This window comes from Atractosteus spatula, chromosome 5 (assembly GCF_055471065.1).
Source record: "Atractosteus spatula isolate fAtrSpa1 chromosome 5, fAtrSpa1.hap1, whole genome shotgun sequence".
In the NCBI taxonomy this organism is placed as follows: Eukaryota; Metazoa; Chordata; class Actinopteri; order Semionotiformes; family Lepisosteidae; genus Atractosteus; species Atractosteus spatula.
This window is the reverse complement of record NC_142710.1, coordinates 33,724,770-33,748,676: the sequence shown is the minus strand read 5'-3', so window position 1 is coordinate 33,748,676 and position 23,907 is coordinate 33,724,770. Positions and strand designations below refer to the sequence as shown.

At 35.8% G+C, this 23,907-nt stretch overlaps 1 protein-coding gene across 1 annotated transcript; it reads right to left on the bottom strand.

The window, feature by feature from the left end:
- Positions 1–360: 360 nt before the first annotated feature.
- LOC148834985 (kazal-type serine protease inhibitor domain-containing protein 1-like) lies at positions 361–21,979 on the bottom strand. Its single transcript, XM_088916751.1, has 5 exons — positions 21,831–21,979; positions 17,397–18,020; positions 5,592–5,752; positions 3,191–3,338; positions 361–1,580 (listed from the first exon to the last, which is right to left on the bottom strand). Exons 2-5 carry the CDS (start codon positions 17,902–17,904, stop codon positions 1,486–1,488), a joined length of 912 nt encoding a protein of 303 aa, XP_088772877.1. The 5' UTR covers positions 17,905–18,020; positions 21,831–21,979; the 3' UTR covers positions 361–1,485.
- Positions 21,980–23,907: the final 1,928 nt, after the last annotated feature.

Genomic DNA, 23,907 nt, shown 5'->3' with positions numbered 1-23,907 from the left:
AAGGGAAACAATCCTGTTACCAATATTATGTCAAACACATGCTGTACTGAAAAATGTAAAACCAAACTGCAACACCATGTTGAAAAAGTGTTTGATGAGACTGCCCAGATGAGAAGACAGATTATTGGTTAATACTGCTAAGAAGTATAGAGGCCTGAATTTAATTTTCCCCTTCAAGTAACCACTTCCCAAATATGTTTTTTTGTGTTTTTGTGTTTTGTGTGCAAAGAATTCTTCACAGAACTTTAAAAATCCAAAACCAAGAATGACAGCAAAACATCTAACTTTGGATCTAATACAGGCATAGTTATTTTCTAAATTCTAAATGTAGTAATATATATTACAGCCTTATTCAGATGCTGAAATACAGACACTTTGTTTATTTGTACAATAGTATGATTAAATATTTACAATACATAACAAGTGAATTTGTTATACACACAGCTGATATAGATTGACCAGCAGAAAACACTACTAAGGAGAACTTAAAGACACAGAATATTCATGAAAAATAATAAATATTTTCTAGACAGTTTCACTGTAAAGTATCAGTTCACTTCCTTGTTACAAAGACAAATATCAGAATATAATTTTAACTTTTTCATTGCTTCATAAAACAAAAGATAGAAATAGGAAGCACATATTGCTCAGTTTCTGAATACTTTACCATTTTAGTTTTTGTCATGTAGAACACAAACGTTCTCAACCTATTTTAAAAAATACTGAAGATGTTAAATAGAAAAAACAGGAAGGGGAATGTAACAAGTGCTTGTGAAAATTCCTTTCCTTGCTAATACTGGCCTGTAACAGGGATGTTGGTTGTGATTTATATTGAGTGTCACCAATGAACAGTGTAATAGATACTTTTATGCTCCATACACAATAAAAATCAGTGTTTATAGAATCAAGCAAATTATATCTGTTATATTTACAGTATATAGTAACATCTAGCTATGGAATGCATTTGGAAATAGAACATAGGCTAAAAATACTTTAATTTTTTGAGAATAAAGAAACCTGTATTTAAAAAAAACTGCAAAGAAACAGGTTCTCACACCCGAAGAAAGCTCCACAGCCGAAACGTTGTTTCCTTTCTTCTCTTTTCAGCATAGAATAAACCTGTAACCTGTTTCTTTGCAGCCTACGCATGCTGACGCAGCTTCCTATGCGAACTACTTAAAAAAAAACTTTAAACTTTCTTTTAAATGAACACCTACAGTACATACTGTATGACAACTGAATAGAAATTTACCTCTTACTTGGCACATTTGAAACCAGTCAAAAGAAATAGAAGTTCCACAAGTATTGCACATGAAATAAGCTGTACCGAGAAAGAACTAAGGGACAGCAAACTGGTTGCTCAATCCCACTCTTACCAATTCACAGATGAAAAACAGCAAGTCAATAATGGCATTTCTTTGAAAGACTGAACCTGAGAAACCCTGGACCTGGATGACACACAAACAGAATGAGAGCAAAACTAATTCAATAATAGTCATCAAAGTCCTCCGAGTCAGAGTAATCTTCAGTATAATGACGAGGTGGTTTAGGTAGCTGCAGTGCAGTTGAATTCAGCTGGTCTGGAACACAAACAGGAGATGTGATTCTCAGAACATATTATTTAGTTAGAGCAGGAGAGTTGTGTATCACACTCAGCTAAGACAGACAAAAACAAAAATGTAAGGGGACCAGGTTTTAAAAAATAGTGTTTTTTGACATATTATAGTAGTTAATTACATACATACAGGTAAAAAAAACTATAATTATTTCATATGTGACATATATTGAGTTTATATATATCATATAGTCATATATAATAAGAAACATGGGTAGATCCCAAAGAATTGATTGAGGGAGACGCGTCTCACCATATCTTCATCAAATAAACCTGCTATTACACTTATCTACTGTACAGTAAGTTTGCTTTGTTAGACATTTTCTTACATCCCTTTAATTGTCATTATGTGACTAACAGCCGTTATGTCTCTGTAGACTCCTATAATCCAAAGCAACAGTACATTGAGTATTTTTAAATAAGAGTCTTGCCTTTAAAAGTACTGAAAACATCTGACCCTGAGAAGGATGAAAAGGTCCATAGTGTCACTAGTGTACACTTCAAGGCTCCCAAACCAGCAATAAATAATAAGAAACTTTGTCTTGCCTTCAGATAAAAGATGACATTTTTCAAATGAAATGGGTACAAAGATGCTTTTTGCACATCTTGTAATTTTAAAGGATCTACGTGGCTTTTCAAGTGGCAATTTATCTGCACTTTAAGGGAAAGAGAGAAAGTCAGGTTCACATGAAAAAAAAGAGGATAAACCAAGTCAGAAGTAGTTGCACCTTTACTGGAAGTAATCCAAATTGCAGTCCTTCTTATATTATGCCGTGTATTTTGTTCAAGGGCGCTGTGTGTTTTCAGTGCTCTTTCAAGAGTTTGTCTGTTTTCCTACATGTACCTGAGATACACTTTCAGACTTAATTCATCAGAACTTTGTAATGATGCAGTCAAAAGTATGAGTGCATTATACCTAACACATCTGAAATGGCCTTAGCAGTATAAGAAAAAAAAGGTCATTTTAAATCAAGTATATAATCTCATTCATTATGTCTGTTTTGCTGGAGAAATCCAATGGAAATTCTATTACAGAGTTATCAGATTGAGAAATTGAGTCATGTCAACACTAGAATTAGATTAGGGAATAGGGAATCAAACTTTCTGTAAAGGGATTTGAGTAACTGAAAAAAAGCTGTTTCAAATATTTTTTCAAATCAAAACTCTGTCATATAATGGGGTCTGGAGATCCAACAGCACTGACTAAATGCACAACAAGCAGCCATGGAATTAATAGGTTTCTTTTTAAATTGGTTTCAATTGGTTTCACCTCCAGTGAATAGTTTGGCACTTGTGGCAGGCAGAAGACGAGATTCTGCTTAGCTTTTAAGTTAACAACAGGATTTTTTAATAAGATGTTTTTATGTGCCAACCTATGGAAAGAATATCTAGAGAGCTTAGAATCTTATGCTCTTATCACTGTGAGATAAAAATCAAAATATAAACCCATATTTTAAAGAACTATAGTACACATCTGTAATAAATTCTCCGCAGCATCACATAACATCTATTCATACATACTGTACAAATAGTGGCAAGACAACCATGACCATAAGGAGGTTTCAGCAGTCTTACCTGGAGTGATTACAGTTAGGGTGGCTGTCGCTGTCACTTCTCCATGTCGATTTCTGGCATAGCAGTGGTAGGTCCCCTCATCTGTCAGACGAACCCTTTGGATCTGCAGCCACCCAGAGACCTCATACTTCTGTGGGCCACCTCTGAACTGAGGTAGATGATTACTCTATTAATATGCTTTATTAAAATGGGGTTCATACAGTACTCTGCTCCTATTAGTTTTATTTTATTTGAACGGTTATATTTCTGATACAACGTTTGCTACTTCTTGACACCAATAACTTTATTGGTTAACCAATAACTATTAGTTTATTCTTGTTCTGTTTTCTTTTCTTACTTCGTTTATACAGTTTTGCTCCTATGGTAACTTCAGTAAATGCTGTGACTCAAGTGTTTTGGGTCACTACTATACTCACTCAAGCACTATATTCATAACAGAACAGAAGTACAGATGAAAAAACAAATTACTCAAAACTTGTAAAACAGCAGAAAAAAATGAAGTATTTTAATACTTTGATCAAATTAATTTTTTGTTTTTGGCAGCAGAAATCTTCTTATGCTGCTCCTAAAAGTTGTCTTTGTTTTGCTGAAATAGCTATCACACTATCTATATATATACAATATCTAAAATATTTGATCACAGCACTCACCTCATTATCCAGCACATTTAATTTCAGGCTGAAGGTACTAATTCTTTCTGGGAAGCAAGAAATTATATGTATTTTGGGCAGAAAATTACACTTTGGAAAAGCTAACATCTGAATCCTATTATAAGTAGTATTGTGGCTGTAGAGAAGTGGCAAAAGGCAGCACTTAGGTTTCAGTAAAGAATATAGAGTATTTTAGTTTTCTTGCTTTGTTCATTCTTTTCTGCGCCAATTTCTTTCTAATGCCTTTATTCTCCATGAGATGGGAGACACATATTCCAGACCAAACGCATAACAGAGCAGGAATAGTAATTATATCCAAATAGCCTTGATGTTGCTGGATAGTGTAACTCAATATCTGCTCAATAAGCACTTTGAACAATCTGGAAATTTGTCACTTCTGTTTTTCATCTGTCAATAAATCACAGTGCTTCATCTAATGTAGGACAGTTATCCTTTGACATTTTTCTTCTGAGTGCTCTGGACTGTTATGAAATTGTGTAGAGCTGATGCATAAACCCAAATTCAGCAAATAGGAATACTAAACTAAACCACTCTTCTTTATTTTGAAGAAGCTACATTATACGGTCATATTCATACATACTGTATAACAGTGCCTGCAAACCTCTTACTTGTAAAGCCATATACAAGCTTTGTAACTATCTTGATCCAGATATCATGAGAGAGAACTAAAAAATAAATAAAAATAAAATAAATGTTTATTTGCTTCTTTTCTAATGTACAATGGAAAGAATTTCCATAATATTATAATGAGTGAACAGAAATGTCGTAACCACAATCTCAAACCCTCTTTCACCTTGCCTTCACTAAAGCATAAAAAGAATCAAGACCACCACTAGCTGTGCTAAAAGGGGGGTAATTATATACATACTGTATACATGAAGAAAAAAGGTTAAAATATAATTCACTACTTGGTCATTCAATTCATTCTGTTTTAATGACTGTCTAAAATCAAACAAAGAAAATATATCCCTCAGTTAAACAGAGCAATGTATCTTGGTAGCAATTAAGTTAGCAACAAAACTCTATCAATCCTCTATTTTCTCTGGCAAACTCTACTTTCTTTAGAGAAATGTTGTTTCCATGTGTCTAAATAGGCAGGTGGCAAATAGATAAGCAAAAACATCTGGAAAACTTAATATTGTAATAGTACTTGTTTCAACAGTAAAATTCCGAACTTTAATCACAGTGAAAATAGCTACTAATATAATGCATATTTTAGCTATGGTAAGTAAGTGTGAATTTAAACCTTTTCAGATTATTATAGATATAGATAAAATAATCAATGTGATGTTTATGGTAGTACTACTATTAACACACCTGTATTTTGAAATGTATTTTAAGTTGGCATTTTTTAAACTTTCTATAATAATAACTTTATGTTATGCTAATAATAAATATTTGATATATCTTTAAAACTGATATATTTTTGTACTTATTATGGTTTTGTTATCCATGAGACGAGAAACTAAATGTTTCATTGTTAATTAGATCCTATAATGATTTTTTCTTAACATAGGACAAAACCAAAATAATTGATGTTATGCCTGATATTTATTTGCCGACTTAACAGTGTAGAGCAAACTCAAAATTAGATTCATATTTTTAATGTAAAAGCTACCCTAGGCTTATTTATTACCATAATCTTTCGAGTTTTACAAATTTGGATTCTGCTGTTGGGTCACCTACCCTCTTGTTATTGTCACTGGAAAAGACAGGTGTTTGTCAATTACCTGGACCGAGATATGGGGATCATCTCCTGGCAGAAACATTTCTGTTCCATCTTTTCTCCATTCAATTGAGGCCATGGGATAAGCAAATACCTCACAACCGAAAATGACATCCTCACCGGTCACGTTCCATATGTCATACGGTGGAGAGATGATATGTGGGGCTGCACAAAAGCATACAATTCCGTTAGCAGCTAAAGGGAAACCATAACTAGACCATAAGGTAGAGTTCATGGGATTGTATGATAGGAGTGAGTCAGGATGCCATTTTGTCTATTACTACACTTCAATTATAATGTACCCTGAACAAAACTGTAATGTACTTTTATATAGTTATTGCATACTCCAACAAAGTACTTACCAAACCAACGTGAACGCATTTTGATCTACTTTTTGTTTACTCTTTCAAAATGGAACACTTTTTAAAGAACAAAATATTAAAATGAAAGAAATTAACTTCTAATTTGTTTCTAGATTTCCTGGTGTCTTCAGAAAAACATTCTGCAAATAAAGAGCAAATTCTGTGTTGTGCAAACATCTTTGAGCAAGTCCCTTGGCCATTTGAAGGACTCTGATACAATACTCCTTTTGTATTATGAAGAAAGTTTTGGTCAGTAGAAAATCTAGGATGAAGTGAGCTCTGTGAAACTGTCTTGTTTGCCTATATTGTCTTGTAAGGACACATTATGTGCTCAGTTCAACACTCACAAAACCAATTAAATTCCACTTCAGCTGTAAAATTTAAGATTTTCGTTGACTATTCAAGTACCCACATTAGACTTAAAGTCTAACACAAAACAGAGCAGTAGAAATATATACCTGTAATATTTATCAAACTAGTTTTGGGATGTGTGAAAAACTTTGTGTAAGCACTCTACATTAATAAAAAATACATCTTGTTGTCTCTCTAATTACAGTAAATGTGTTTTAGAATCCCACAGCCCTGCATAAGAGAAGAATTTCTAGGCCCTGAAAGCTCTACAAAGCTCATGCAAGTCTTTACTTTAATTGATTGGTCATGGTGACAGCTGGGTATACAGTCTGGGCACATGGCATGCTCTCATATAGCCCTTTCCTTCATTCATTGCAGAGGGTCGGCTTTAATTTGAAGATCCCAGATTTGACAATCTCTTTGGCAAGAAGAGAATCCAATCAAATCAAGCAATGTCGGCAGGGGAAAAAAAATCCATCTGCCTCTAGAGACATGGAATTTAATTTCCAGGGAATCTTGCAGAGGGTTGCTGTTTCTGTAATGTTTCACTGTTATTGATGCCATTAGTGCATCAGGGGAACTCTGATAAATTCTGTTATGGGAACTTAAACTGCAAAAGATTTGTCAATTTAGCAAACAGCAGTGATCAACTTAGGTAAATCACAATGGGTGAAAGCTATAATACTGACTTTTAGAGCATGAAACATTACAGAGGGGACAATACATCACCTGTAATGTACATTCTTGTTATCAGTCTAGCAGTAAAGTAGCAGTGACCTTCAGTTATATATCTTCCCATAGGTATACGTTTTTAACATAAGACTAGCATAGCACTGAGAATTTATGAGCATAGCACTGGCTCCCTGCAATCTCAAAGAAGCTAAGAGAGTTGTTGTAATATCCGCTCAATCTGCTTTTGAGTAAATTGAGCAATAAAATGAACTTAGTGCTATATCCCTTAAGGGGACAAACTTGGACACAAGTAAGGCCTAAATATTACGTAGGCTAGGTTTTCAATATGGATTTCATAAACCTGGAGAGAAAGAAAAAAATATCTGCACGTAAAGACCTGTTTATAATATTTTCTAAATTACCGATGTAAATCCCCACCTTATAAGAACAGACAGCCTTGTATCTCCCAAAATGATAAAAGAAAAAAAATGAACAGAAATAAAGAACAACTATAAAGTCTTTTGGGTCACAGCACACCTAAAAATGTGCTTGTTAACAATACTTAAAACCTTGTTTGAAAAATGGCATGCATGTGCTGGTCTTCGAAATACTGAGAGACTTCACCAGTAACTGTGAAATTCACAGACTATTTACATTACAGCTTTGCGTTTAGAGGATACATTTATTTTTTCTTGAAAATGTCATGCTCACAGCTGCATAACTGGCACTAAAGTCAACCATCATCTTTTTCAGTACTCAACGTGCAGATTTAATGGTGCAAGACATGCCCATTTTAATTTAAAGCTGAGAGTCTGTAATTAAAGGAACCTCACTTTCTCTTGTTGAATGCTAAATCATTTAAAGATTATGAAGATGCAGTTTTTTATTTGTTCTTCAGAAAAAAAAACTGATGGTCTTTTATCGTCAGCTCTAAATAGACTCTGCTGAACACAATAAGACTCAGAGTATAGTAAGAATATGTTAAATTTATGTTTTCATCAGAAGATAGTCTTTTGATCCCAAAACCTTCTACCTTTCTCTTATTGAATATTTAGAGACCTCAGGAAAACAAAGTCCCTTTGTGTAGTCTCAGCAAGGAGTAATCTGTCTCCTCTCACAAATAAAAACATTCTTGCTTGCTGTCAAGTTTGGAAATCTTCATATCCTAATGATTTCATTTTGTCATGTGCAATTAGGCTCAGTAATTCATATTTCCTTATTCATGTACATTTTTATTTTTTATGTTTTTATTCTCTGTGTTTTAAACAATACTTCAAATATTACTCATGCTTTTTTAAACTTATGCTGTTAATCTGTTTTGTCTTTTAGTGAAAAGACTCCACAACTTCATGCGTATTTCTTTTTCAGAACAGTTAGTATGGTGTAGCACTGGTACTCTCATTCTATAGGATACATTAGGTTTCAAGTGATCTCGTTATTACCAGATTCATTGTGTGGCACATTGATCTCACTAGTGATCTCCTTTTTAATTTTAAGCCAACCCCAAAAGACCTTTCTTCTAGATGTTACGATCTATAGTCTATTGTATTCAACATTTAATGACAAAGAAAAAAATCCACATTTAATTAATATACTATATGTATTTCATTATTGTATTATATTATACATATACTTTATACTCACTTTATAAGGTAACTTCTACTGAGCATTTGAAAATAATATTAACATCCCATAACTTTTTGCAGGCTCCTGTCACAATACTTCTATAATTGAGTACACATCAATTCTCCTTCCCTAAACCCAAATGTGAATGAAGGGACTATTTCTTCTGAATTTAGAATTTATGATTTTTGGAAAATCTTGTTAGGTTGACCACTGGCATGCACATTCCATACAAGATTATTTCTCAGAGGGATTACAGTGTTTTGTATTGTTCCACTGCACGCTCAGATTGGCTTTACATTTCAAGAGAAGAAACCTTTTGCATGGATCACTTGATACACACCAATCATTTTTGCATTCTTTGGATGCCAAATGCAAGCAGTAAAAATATCTGGGTGGATACATAATAAGCCACAACAGATGCTTTTTGCTTTACATGGTGTTTCTTTTCCCCTCTGGAATTCTCTTTAAGGGTGAAATATCTATGTGTGTCTTTTTGAACATTTTAAGTTCTTGTGATGAAGAGCTGTCACGATCACTAGTCCTCCTCTTAAGGGCGCTCCAGCCCTTCCTTGTTCTACCTCATTTCCCACACCTGTTCCTTATTCCAGCCCCTCTTTAGTTCCACCTTAAAAGCCAGACGTAGATGTCACTCGAGGTTCCTCATTGAATCGCGTTTCGTGAGAGCCCGGGGTCCTGCTGCGTCTGGCTCCGTTATGCTTTTAACTTTCTGTTCCTGATTCCCCTCGCCGGTTCTGACCCGGTTCCTGTTCCCTATCCCCCCGGATGAATCGCCTGGCCATGGACTTTTGCCTCTGTTCCTGATTACCCGTTTGGATATCCTATTTGGATTGTTCGCCCCAGACTCACTTCCCCTGGACACCTGCACTCCTTGGACACGCCCCCTGTCTCCATCCCTTCTCCTGCATGATTTTATTCCTACTGTGTCTTCACCAACCGGATTGTGTCATCTGCATAGGGCCCGGAAAGAACTGCTACGTGACAAGAACCCTGTGAACAAAACATTTCTCAATCTGTCACCTTATAAGTTATAAATTAGGGTGAGGAAATTTGACTGAATTATCTTGCTATATTCTAGATTTAATTTGTTACATATTAACTATGTTTTGGATTGAATTAATTTTATTCTATTTGTTGCTATATTTTGTCCTCTGTTCATTATATCTTGCTTACCAAAACAATTCCATCAGTTGTAATGAATAAAACCCTTGAATTAAACTGAAGCAAATCATTCATTTGCCCTTTCCTCCATTTTTAAAGATGGACAGACATGCACTGTATGGGAAGAACTGAAAGAGAGTGAGAAACAGCTTGAGGAAAGGTAATCTTGTAGAGCATTAGTCACAAGACCAACTACAGTGTGTGAGCAGTTTAGACAGCATTAAGCAGAGTGGATGACAGAGGTGAAAAATAACTCACACTGGACAAGCTATACTCTTCTATTGCTAGATTCTGGTCCTGAAGGTCCTACGTGTCTGCAGGGATTCTAGGTTATTTAAAGCACCAGCCCCTTAAAGCCTGAGTTCAACCTATAAATTTCCTATAAAGCCAATAATATGCTCATTTAGGTCTTTAAAAGCTGAGTTTGAAAAAAAAATGTAGATGCACTGTCCATCCAGGAACTAGATGGTGCACCCCAGCCCTAGACAGTATGTCCTCTGCTGGAGCTCCACAAGCACCAGACCAGATGAAATTCCAGGAAGTTGAGAACTGCACAGAGGGGAAATTAAGCGACTGGAAACAGCAGGGAAATTTAGATCTTACTTACTTCTGCTTTGCAGAAGGAAAGCATATTTAATATGAGCATATTTAATTTTTTAAAAATATCTTAAAGATTTAGCCATTAGTTTATGAGATTATGCTGCTGATTCCACACACAGCTGCTGTTTTATTCTTCATGTCTCCTTTTAAATCACGGGAGGCATTGTTAAGAGCCACAGCAATTGTGAATGATTGTGAAGCTGAGAAGAATGGTCAGCTATTCAAGGATTTCCAGGATTTCTTTGTCTTTTACTCCTGACTGTATATTTCTTTGAAATCATATTCCTATATTCACTTCTCATTTTCTTTTTATGTGACTCGAGTGTTGACCTTATTTGTCAACCAGTAAAAAAATATAGTTAATTGATACCAACTTTTGATGATTTTGATGTTTTGATGATTTTGCTCCCTTGAATCCTAAAGAATCTATGGCAGTTTTTTCCCTCACCATTGTGAGGTGTCAATTAACAGTCATACATAAATGAAACAGGTTAAAATCTGCTTAGTGTTCAATACAAAAGAGGTCAGACATTGTAAAGAATAGTAAGCAGAAACTCATCTTCAGTATCAAACACAGACCTCATTATTAGAAAAAGTTCCAATAAAATTTAGAATTTGTTTTGCTCTTTTTAGGCCTCGCTGCAAATATCCTATGTTTTACTGAACTGCCAAAAACACCAGGAATAATGACGAATAAACAGATTCCTCACCTGTCAACCAGACATATTGATTTCATATGTCATTCAAACAAAACCTTGGCAATAAGTACTAAAGGTCTGAGTTAGTGGGTGGATTAATTCCTTAATATTGTTCGATTTCTGCTGTTATACAATTGATGTGCTATTGTATCTGAATTCATATTTGTGTCATTTATCATTCAGGACCTGTAGAAACTGTAGAACAGATTGAGATGCTGCATGGAGCAAAGGCTGGTGAATCTCAAATATAATTAATATCCATTATCATTAGATAATACATGTTTTCTGCTGAATTGAAAAATGTATATCTTCATTTTTTATATCTTTTGTGACCTTTTTTATATATTATGTAGTCACAGATTATCAGTAAACAGCCAAACTGTCAGAGAGTTCTTTCCGGACCCTATGCAGACGAGACGATCCTGTCACGATTATAGTCCCTCCTCCTTAAGGGTGCTCTGGCTCTTTCACTTCAGACTTGATTATGTCCACCTGACCCCTGTTCCCAGCCCACCTTAAAAGCCAGGCGCTGACGTTCATCCAGGCTCTGCATCTGGTTTCCGCACCGTGCGAGTCCGGGACCTGGAAGCGCCTGGTCCCGTTAAGGTTTTAATCTCTGTTCCCGTTCCCTGTCCGCCGGTTCCGACCCAGTTCATGTTTTTAATTCCTTGTTGGATGGATCACCTGGCTATGGACTTATTCTTGTGTTTTTGGATTCCCTCTCTGGATTATTTTTGGATTGTTTGCCTCGGCCACACCTCCCCCGTGCACCAGCGCACTTCGGACGCGCCCCCGTTTTCATCCCCGTATTCCTGCATGATCTTTTTCCTAATGTTTCCTCACAATTCTGGATTGTGTCGTCCGCATAGGGTCTGGAAAGAACTGATTGAAAAAGTCATGCAGGATACGGGAATGAAACAGGGGGGGCATGTCCATGGAGTGCTGGTGGTCGGGGGAGGTGAGGCCGAGGCAAACAATCCTGGGATGAGTCAAGAGGGAAATCCGAAAGCAGGGCAAAAGTCCAAGGCCAGACAATCCATCCGGGACAGCCGATTTAAAACCAGAACCGGGTCGGGACCAGCAGGGGAATCGGAAACGGGAACAAGAACAGAAGCTAAAACCATAACGGAGCCAGGCACATCCAGGTCCCGGGCTCGCATGATGCGGAAACCAATGCAGAGCCCGGCTAAGTCAGCATCTGGCTTTTAAGGGGGAACTGAAAAGGGGCTGGAACAAGGAACAGGTGCAGGGAATGAGGCAAACAAGGAAGAGCTGGAGCGCCCTTAAGAGGAGGGGTTTGTGATCGTGACACAAACTTTACTTGAACACAGGAAAATGCCTAACATTAACCAATGTGTAGCTAAACCATGCGAACATCATTGTTACTGTCCGTATGGATGGCAAATGCCAGTCATAAAATTATTATTTAGATGTGTTGTTTCTGTGTTCACCACTAGGGTAGTGTTGTTTCAGGGGCTGAAGAGATGAGATTCTGGTTTGTCTCATTATGGCCCATGATTCATTTTGCCCTACCTTGTTTATTAGTTGAATAACAGATTTCAATCAGTTTATGTTGACTCCATAACTGAAAACAAAAACAAGGCACGCAAGGGAATGTCTTTGAATGCAAGACCTCACTTTTGCTTCTATGAAAAGACATTCTAATACAGGGTGGTAACAAAATTATTGAAACATCTGCCTTAAACATCTGTAATAGTTTAGATGAATTGTGTCATTATTTTTGCAACAATAAAACTGATTAAATAGAAGGGTTTTTTTTCTCAGTGGTATACAGTACTTTTCACCCCTGTAAACACTTATGCCAGTTTTGGAAAATGGTATTGAAAAAAGGAAAAAATAGCCTAGGGTCATCAAGTCCATTGCTGTTATATACAAAACACACTTTCTAAGTTCTATTTTTGAGCAAGCTTTCTTCTTTGTTTGGGATTGTTTGGGAACAGAACTTCACAGAACTGGTTTAAAACCACAGTTGTTTGTTTTAACTATTGCACAACTCTTTAAAAAAAGCAATCTTGCTTGCATTATCATTAAAGCAAATACTAATTAAACAAATGAAAATTATTTCTATTATTAATAACACATCATTAAATATTAAATACATTCCAAAAGGCTCATTAAAAAAGGGATCAAAATTTGTATGATCATTCTTTACTACTAAAATATACTTTGGAAAGCTACAACGAATTCCTGCAGTATTTTGGAGTTAAGAGTTGTTCTGTACTTTGAAGAATTAAGAGAAAAGATCTTCATCTTGAGATTTTATTTAAATGTACTAATGTTGTAAAATAAATTGCATAAAGCAAATACAAAAATGTGTTTGTTTAAATACAAGCAGAATGAAATGGCAATGGCAGTATTGCCATTTGAATAAAAATCTTTACCTGGATACAATATTCACAATCCTTGTGGAATGAGTTATATATTACATAACTGCTCTCCAGCTTAGTTCAAGACTTATGTTTGTATGCCATGGTATATAAAGTAGCAGAAATCTTCTAGTTCAATAGTTGTGTGTAAATATTGTAAAGGATTAAGAAAATCAGCAAAATTGTGCCAACTATTAGAATCATTCATTGTTGCTTTCTTAGAATATTTTATTTCTTTTGACCTGTCATTTCAAATTTCTTTTGCTGTAAAGACTGATGCAGTAAGCTTCAGAATCTATTTAGAATTACTGGCGGAAAATTGTACGGAACATATGTTTAATTGAACAATGTCTCCAGTACGTAATTCTGCACCTGAAGTACAAATACTTCCACGTGTCTGTTTTTACAATTTCAGGTTCTTCAGACAACTGCCTACATTTAATTTAAATGTACAGTACAGTATATCATTGTTTAAGGAAAAACAGTAGTATGACTTCAATAAGAACCAGCAGACACATGACCTTTTGGCATTATAGGGTACAATGACAGCTAAACAAGGATGCTTGACCAAAGAATTATATTTATACTGTAGATATTGCATAAGTTATTGCATTTTCATTGATGTATGTAATGCCAACTAAACAGGAATTAGAATTAGTTCTATTAATTATTTTACTTTTGATTACTTGTTAGTATGCCTTGAAGGTCCATAACTAATATATAACTAATTTCTTTGTTTGGTTAGACATGTTCTTTTTTTATTGTGTGTAGTTCTAGTTAAACAACTAATAAAATTAATGGTAAATGCAGGTAAAATGTTACATGAAAAAATTCTTCAGCAAAAACAAATTACCCCAAAATGAATAAACACCAAGGAGACAAGCAAAGGTTTTGTGTTTACAATGCAATGCACGACTGCTCTGTGAATCTGAATCGCATATACTGTAAACCTCCTATATAACAGTGGTATCACAGCAATAGCAAGCTAGGTTTTCATTATTCAGAAGAACTGACAGTTTGTGTCGGTAGACACAGCAACTGCTGCCGCACCATTTGTTTGTAGTATTAACTGTGGCTTGTCTGTGATTTTTGTTTTGGCATGTCCTCTGAAGGATTAAAATAACACCTTTTTCTAAATCTAGTTATACTGGAGTATGAGCTGGAGTTTCAGCTGTTGTTGATGAAGTTGTCTGTGAAAATGTTCCTTATGGAAAAAACAGTCAGCAACACAGCAGGATTTGTAGGATATCTGCTTTTAGATCACTTACATTGTAGAAATCTGAAATTTGGTTTCTTCCCTGAACCACTTTCCTACACTGTAGTATATATTAAAAGAGAAAAGAAACTACCTTTATTTGAAACTAGAAATGTTCTTTGAGATGACCTGAAAAACACACCTCTTTAATGATAATGCAGTGATCTTATCTTCAATTGTCTTTATGTTATGTTTTGGCAGGGCTGACTTTCTTAAACATCTTAATCATTCTTTGATGAGGGTTCCATAAAACAATAAAATGATCCACAACACCTAGTACATTGCATTGAATGCAAAGGTAGGTAAGTTTCGCAATTGTCATGTCTAGTTGTGGAGCATATTGGTTTGTGTAGTCTGAATTTAAAAATTAATTTGACATTCCTCACCTTGGTAATCTCTTTCTAAAATTATTTACAACAGTCTCCATTTGAAATTATGTTAGAAGCTGCCACACACCATCTGCCTTCTTTGGAATGGTGCATTATAACAAGACTTTTTTGAATTGGAATTGTTCATCACTTCCCTAAATCTGCATACACCAAACGAAAGACTCAACATTTTGAAATTGGTATAGACTTCAATGAAATTTTGATGGTCTTCCTTTTGCTAACTAGTAACAAGACAAATAAAAGAAAGTGTTTTAGCTTTTGCAGTTGTGTTGTTATAGAATGTCCACACGATATTAGCTCAAATTGGAATGTTTCCTTCCTTGGAAAAGATTTTTGTATCCATTTTACTTTTACATTTTACGTTGAGAGGGACCCTAGTCCTTAAAAAAGACAGAAGAACGTACCAGCTCTGTTTTTGTGTCCTTGAAACCTGAGAGAAATTGGAGAGAGTAGGAGCACTTAATGCTGTCCATTAAAATACCGACTGCTACTTAAAAGTTTAGTCCCTTCTGCTGCCAAAGCCATCACACTGCTAAGTATCAAGCTTTTTTGACAACCCATAAATCAGGGAATAATTACAGCCTTTGGCAGCTCCCCAAAGTACTGGCAGCTTGTTAAGGTGGCTTTTGAATGCCCTTCATGGATATTTAGTATTGTTTCACACTATCATTATAAAGTTCCGTTTGTAAGGAAGATGGTTATTTACTTGTGGTTTTTAATTTTTTTGTCATTAGTATGTAATAATGTCCCTTCTTAAGATTTATACAAAATGTCTAAATAGTTATAATGGATAATAGCTGCTCACACAATGCAATGAAGTCAGACAACCACTTGTTTAAAGTGTCAGCAATCTGGATTTGTTCTTTATGATTTCAGGAGTAAGCAGTTGAAATCTTAAAATTATCACCTAGTTCTAGTAAGACTTCGTCTAAAACCAGATGCTTCAAACATTTTCTTCACCACCAACCTTAAAAAAAGATTCTTCATAACAAGAACGTCATGAATTCCAAAAGCCAAATGGTCACAGACCAGGTGTTCATCAATTAGCCCTGTGTGTCCTCTCTATTTATAGGAATTACACCTGTCTAGACCAGTAAAACATTCACAACACTGTAATGAGAAGCTCAAACATTTGTGTTAGAAATAAAGTCCTGTGTAAACTGATTTTACAGAATTTTATGAAATTATTAAATGAAATGCTTTTGCAATTCTTTGAAAAAGAAAATATGTTGAAATACACTTTAAAATAGCCTTGATCACGCATTATTCATGTGACTGTATTTAGTGGCACTTTGTAGAGATGTCTGCTGCTGATCAAATCATTTCCACCAGGTGTATTACAGTTATGGAGGTAAACTGGTTTTTGCCTCCACTAAAGACAGTAATATTACAATCTAACTACGGAAACGCAAGTGCTCATCAGTATCTGGATTTGACAATTGACTGTAAAAGGCAGAAATTTGTTCACTGCTTTAATTATTTAAAAATATTTAGTACGTTCCTTATATCTGAAGTTGAGATGTTTGTTTCAATAAACAAACATTTACAACAGAGAATCATTGAAAGAGAAGAAACAACTGCCTAAAACCTAACCTGTAATGTAAAAATATAACACATGTGGGAAACAATTCAGTGGCAGCAATTAATCTAAACAGCATGTCTTTGGACTGTCAAGGAAACTTGAACACCTAGAGAACAGCTATGGGGAGGACATGCAAACTCACACAGAAGGTACTGTTCTGAAGTGCTGTGTTACAGTGCTGAAGGTTCAAGCACTGTAATACTGTAGCTATAGTGTGTCATCCAAAAACACACATATCAAAGTTAATTTAATTTTAAAAGTTTTTAAACCAATGTAAATGTGCAGAACTGTGTTCAATAAACTATCACTCTTATAAGAAGGATTCAAAAGAAACAGCTCAAAACTGAACAGTACGGCATTGTCTTTCTCAGCTCTTTTCCATGGAGAGAAAACATATTGTTTTGGAAAAGTACCATGGCTGAAGAAATGAGTAACTGACCACCTTCTGAAAAAAATCTAGAGAACTATTTCACAGCTGTGGCTTTGTTCTGCTCTGGAAACTCTTGTTTTAATACCTTAATGTGTGAATTGGGATACTAGCAGAACTCGTAACGTCATGCTGTTTTAAGGTTTATTGTGTTTGCATTCTCCAGCTTTTTGGTGTCATGTAACACTGTAACATGCTCGTAATCAGTGTTCTGCTCTTAATAAGGGTTTAACACCAAGTACTGAATTTAACACTCTGTGTTCACAATTTGAGAATCTTACCTGCTTCACATGGCCCTTCGTGGGATATATTTAGCTTGGCATCAGGCCTGGCATTAGCAGCCTCTTGAAATTTACATATCTCAGGATATGTCTTCCCGTCAGAGCCACACACTGCCTTGTTGGAGATGCACATGCACTGTGGCTCAGGAACTTCCCCTTCACGCAGGTCCCCCATGTCCAGCCTGCACTCCAGGTTCTCCCCGCACTTTCCATAAAAGTGGTTGGTGTTGTCCAGGTCACAGATCTGGCCCTCCAGATTGGCACATTCCCAGCAGCAGTCACAGTGGTCCATTACTACTCCAGCTAGGCAGCCACGAGGTGGAGGGCATTCTTCAGGCTGGCAGTCTGCACAACTTTCCCCTTCTTCCAGCAGTCTTTGCCAGCCACGCTGCAGGTACTCCGGGCCGCTGGGAGCTGCCAAGACCAGCTGCCGGGGTGCTAAGGCCAGGCAGAGCAGAAGCAGTGCCCCACAACAGGACATATGGTACTTCAAATGCTGCATTTCCATCAGCAAGCTAGGAGTTTTCTTCCAAAATAATCCATCACTTCAAGTCCTGCTCCTGTGTTGCTTCTTTGTTTCCTTTCAGGTTGACCGATAGTCATTACACTTTTGCCCCTCCAGCCCTTTGGAAACAAAACACAAATTTCTTCTTCCTCAACATAATTGAATGAACTCTTTCATGCAGTGAGTAATTAATATATGGCATGGGGTAGCGGAAATCCGTTCAGTAGGTAAAGAAACTGCAACACATGTTTTGGTGAGAACTGCTAATACTGAGTGTGTTTCACGTGAGTGACCAAAACCTGCCTCTGCAAAGGAAAATTATTTTATACTCAAGGGGCTGACTTTTTTCATTTTTCAACTTCATGCTTTAATTGTTCATTATTATTTGAAAACTGTCCATTCCCTTTCGGGTATACATTGCATTTTGATTTAATTATTATTAAAGTACAGACCATTATGGATAAATAACAGAAATGATGGAAAGAGCATTTTCAAAGAGGAGACATCACTTGGTTGAGATTAAAGAGCAGCACATGCAAGTACACACTCTTTAGGCTACTAAAGTTGTTCACAACCTCAAGGTTAACGTTTGTATTTGAATGCTGGTCAATGACTTTTTATGTCACTGGGATATTTCCATGAAAGGAACAATATCCTAATATACAACCTCTGCAGAAAAGCTCCTTGTTTAACATATAACAGAACATTTCAAACTGCAAAGCACAACTGTCTAGTATCTTTGGAGATGCTGGTAAGACCATGAGGCACCTGTTACAAAATGGACAGACATTAGTTAGTATGCCTGCCAATGATCACTGCACCAAAATAATGCAGTCTAGAAATTGCTTTCATAGTGCTTACTGAACAGCAGAAATTCTTCTTTGGCATGATAGTATTAGTCTGTGTTCTGTTCTGAGGCACTTATGTATAAAAGAAATCTCTGTTCATCAGTCTGTTCAGTGACCACTTCTTGTCCCCAGACACCTCCAAGCTGTAGTTAAATGGATGACCCAATTCAGCTGGCTATTGTGCTTTTCCCTGATGAATTAAGATTTAAATCACATGAATTTTATCTGAGACATCACTGTGTGTCAATTTTGCACTCTTCAAAGGATTTTCTAAATCCTAGCAATAATGGAGCAAGACTGACCAAGATCAAATCAACCAAGATCATACTGTATGTGAGCTTTGTTTAAGTCAATGAATTGCTGTAATTGCTACAAGGGGTGGAGATAAGTGGTACTGAAACTGCTACTTCATTTGACCTAATCTATAATATGCACTAGATCTAATCTATAATTTACAACTCTAGCTTTGATTTTGTGATTTATAATAGCATAAGACCTCTTTCTAAAATATTTTACTGTAATGCACTCAAGCCCATATATTCTTTAATTTTTTCTATACAAATGTTAAAAAAAACATATGGCTCTGCTCAAATCATATTCAGTATAATGTTTATGAATTTGGAGTGAAGATACATGGTGTGGGAAAGAAATGTTTTGTGTTACATTACTTTAACTACCTTATTAATTCCTACACAGTTTTAAAACAGAGCAGTTATAGTAACTGCAGCTTCTAAAAGACTACAGAATTTGTCTCGTTTATAAAACAGTTTGAAGAACCAATCTTTAATGTGACATTTCCTGAAATGCCAGCCATACAAAAATTACATTGTTGTGATCCAACATAATACTTTGGCTGCTGTAACATTAACCCACTGTTCAAACAATAATAAAAGAAACCAAAGATATGGTATCTTATTTTCGTCTCTTTGGTCTTATTTTCCTTGCTGTCACAGTTTGCATTTCCTGCTGCCTTAATACCTGTCAAACAGACCATCTAAATGAATTAATAGATTCAGACATTTTGTTTGTATTATTCTTCCTGGCACGGAACAGGTACAAAAACGTGAGATTATTTTGTTAATGGATTTTGACAGGTTGAGGAGATCCATATGTTGTTAATCACTGTGGTGGATATTAACTTCTCTTTCATCTTCTTCTGCTTTTAATTCATTTAAAGCACATATTTCTAGATTGATACAGTAGAAGCTTTACGCCTTTAAGGAGCCACTTTGCCTCACACGAAAATTACACTTCTGTGTATTGAAACAAAAAGTACTGGGTTGCTTTTAATGTTCCACATATTTTGTATACAGTAGAAATCACTCAGCTCCATAAAAAGCATGGATGTTTTACAGTAGATGGTTGTGCAATGGCAAAAAGTGTGTGATTTGCTGATTTCCTTTTTTAAGTCCCTGTGGTATTTATCCTTTATTTTTCTTTAAAGGTAGTCTTAGAACATGCCTTAACTGTTATTGCAGACTGACTCTTTGTACAGGCAGCTTTCCCTTCTTCCTGTCTCCCTCCAAACCATCCCCATCTGTTGCATATGTGCCATGACCCCTGACCCCGATTCCTGCTCTGTAGCTTTAAAACACTATTCCAATTAAGCAAATTAAGTCTTCTTTACCCAAGAACTATTAGCTGTGCCCAGTTTCATCACTTTCATGAAGTCTCTCAAGATCAGATTTATTATTGAATTTAATTTTGTTTCCTTCACTGAGATTATCTCAAGAGATGAACTTTCTCCAACAGCACAAAACAGACCAGGATAAATACTTGTGCTGAAATGGTCAATTGTTTATTTGAACATTTAATAGTGATGCTATACTTGAAGTTTCTTACAATATTTAATCCAAATCACATCTGTCTGTAGACACCATTGCCAAGCTCACAGAAAAATATCAGAAAGCTCACAATCAAGCTTTTATGAGTTAACCAACATATGACTTGAAATAAAACTATTTTTTTTCTTGATGGTTTTTTAAATGTAGCAGTTTTCAAAGTTTAGATGATATTTAAAAGAATCAATCTTCCCACCTCATTTCTGCACATAATTCATACAGTTACAGTACGTTGTATTGGAAGACTCAAAGAAAGATTGTTTCTGTGAGGTAGAAATATTATGCACCAGTTTAATTTTATTGAAGAAACAGATTAACTGCAAGTGGGAAGTTTAATGAGGAAGATGTTGTTGGCTGAAAAAATATTGTTGACATAGTGAAGTTTATCGCCTCACAAGATTAATCAAAGACCATCTGCTAAAGTGAAATATAAATTCATAAATTTCTAATATGCTGATAAATGTGACATTCCTCAGTAATCACAGAGGCAAACTACAGTATGTTGCCATATATTATGAGACAGTGGCTGAGGTTGTTTTGAATATACTGTAAAGTGTAAACCATGCAGGACGTTTCTGACTTGCTATGAGCTAAGCCAGCTTTGCTTTATCTTGATTCATTTCTTTCATCAGATTTCAGTTGAGTTCAGGGTCAGGTGGAAAATTAATATGGACTTGGAGCCATGGGGGTAGAATATAGAAGATGCTGTGGTTTTAGATTTCAGAAAAATAACATGTTTCAAGTGCACATAGCACAATTAATATAAATAAAATCAGCAAAATATTTCCACCACCTAGTGAATCAGCAAACTATTTGCTAAGCAATACAAACACTACAAAAAGCTAAAGTCAAAAGATCATTTTCTCCAAAACATTTATTATCCCTCACTATAACTCATTTTTGTTCACACATTTCGTAAAACACCTTAAAATCTGTAGATAACAGATACTACAGGTGAAAATGTACAGAAGTACCCTATATTCTCATCAGAAAAAGTTGTTCAGAATGAATGATCTTGAATGAAATATGGAATTACAACATTTCATGTAAATTTCAGGTTTAAATACACAATGTAAAAGTTCTGTTTGGTCTCAGATGTGTTCTCTCTTCATGGCTAATGTGTGCTAGGCATACAGTACTTATGGAAAAAAACCCAATAATATTACTATGAACCATCTTTATAGAAGATGCAAATGCTTCGTTGAGAATATGGAATCTTAAGGCAGAATGTATTGCTTACCGTTCAATCTGTTGTGAAGTTGTCAGCTGCTGTGGATAGCAGGAATCCCTTATTGAAGGGAGATTGTCAGTCTAGTGAACAGAAGCACTATGCAGTGTTTTAGCAGCTCCTTTCCAGTGGCTATTGCTACTCACAGCCCGTCTCTCAATGAAGACTTGTGATGTCAGAATGAAATGTGATTCCCTCCTTGGCTTTCTCTCTCCCCCACCCAGTTCTTTGCCTTTCCCTTGCTCTCCCTTCAGCTTCTTGCTTCCTTTTGTCTCTTGCTGTTTTCTCTTTTGTCGGGTACCCCTCTCACTGCCCCACCCAGTCCTTTTTTATTCTTTTCTGTGTCTATTCCTTTCTTTGCTCTCTTTGTTCTCTTCTTTTCTGATCCTAAGGTCTAAAGCTCCAGCACTCCCTGTGAGTTTGAGGGTCTCACTGTGTTCTGTTGAAAAGTGTTACTACAGTATATAGTCAGCTATTTTTGTGGTCTGATGCAGCTGATGATTTAAATGCCAATAAAATCTGAACTGTAGTCTTCAGTAAGCTTCACTTCTTCTCTTTATTAACATTTCCATTTATTCACCCTATCTTCTGAGTGTGGTTAACCATGGTTGTTAAAACACAGTGTTGGAATTTGTTGACGTCCATGTATGTTAATGGTCCCAAGGGAGCAAACTTACAAAAAAGGTCTAACACAATAAAATGTCAGCAGTGCTGACATGATGCTGCAGAAACAAATCTCTACACTTTTTCCCAGCTCTCTACACTTTGTTCCTCCCCCTCTTGTTTCCTCCAGCCTGGCAACTCTGCTTGTTTTCTCTCCAAACATGTAGACTTGAGATGCATGAGCTTAGATGGAACCTGACCATGCATGTCAGGGAATCCCATTCCATAGTTCAGAAGACTAGGGGTTGTTACTCTGGTGTCCCTGACTAAATTCCATCTTGGGCTTGCACAATCTGGCCTTTCTAAAAATTCTTCATCAATTCAATCAATGCAGCACTTTCTCAATGTTCTAACTTATCAGCTGTCTACAGGCTTATAATGTATTCTGCACTTCAGTGGTGGATGCAGTGGGTTCCCCTTCTATATGTAGAGTGTTTTGGAATCCTTTGGGATAAAAAAACTACATAAATGCAATAAATGCAAGGATTTATGGATTGAGCAATAAATGGAGCATTAAATTGAACTTGAATAATTAAAACATTTGTTCATGGAGGTTGGTATAAGGATTTTTTTTTAATTTAGAATCATCAATTATTTTTGTCACCCACCAAGCCAGGAAAAGCCAGTTGTGTATTGTTCATGTCGTGGCTCACAGCTACTGTACAAATCATATGATTTTTAACAGGGGAGAATGAGGAAATGTAGACTGACTCCTTTAACCTTCGAACCATTTTTCTTTTCATACATCACAGGCAGCACTGCAAGCCTGCAAGTTTCCTGGAGGCCACAGGGGTCATTGTGCCACTGCAGACAGACAAAGCCCTGGCCTGCCTGCTGCTTAGGGAGTCCTGGTAATGACAGTACAAAGGACTCGAACCCATGATCATAGGATGAATACCCTTACTGGCTCTGAATTGATGGGTAATGGCTTGGAAGTGGAAGAAACACAGTCAAAGCATTATATTATTCTCAGATTTTCTTTGTGTTGTCCATGTATTTAATTCACTAGAATTAGCTTGATTAGTCTGCTGAGTAAAGAGTCAAGTCAGATCTTAATATTGATTATACTCACGTTACAATTTTGGACATTCTGATCCTTTATTAAGGAGATGACAAAATGGATTACTTGATCAGTATATTATATATTATTTTTAGTATTTAGTATGATTTAAACTGTTATTAATATCCTCAACTGCGTTTCCCCAGTCAGAAAGAGACAATGCAGATGAACCAATCAGCATGAGGAAGCCCAAAATGTTTTTCTACCATCTTCATGTAACTTTAAGTAAAACTATGGCTGAACTATGCTTTATTTTCACATATTTTGTGTTTTGTATATATAATATTTTAGATTTTTATGCTTTATATGCAGAGAGACAATTATGTCATATAGATTATCTGTTAACAGTAGTTTTGATTTTAAAAT

Excerpts from the sequence above, each read along its gene's own strand:
- LOC148834985 (XM_088916751.1), bottom strand. The coding sequence starts at position 17,904 with ATGGAAATGCAGCATTTGAAGTACCATATGTCCTGTTGTGGGGCACTG. Across the intron at positions 5,753-17,396 it reads CGAAGGGCCATGTGAAGCAG|CCCCACATATCATCTCTCCA; the intron begins GTAAGATTCTCA and ends GCTTTTGTGCAG. Across the intron at positions 1,581-3,190 it reads CCTAACTGTAATCACTCCAG|ACCAGCTGAATTCAACTGCA; the intron begins GTAAGACTGCTG and ends TTTGTGTTCCAG.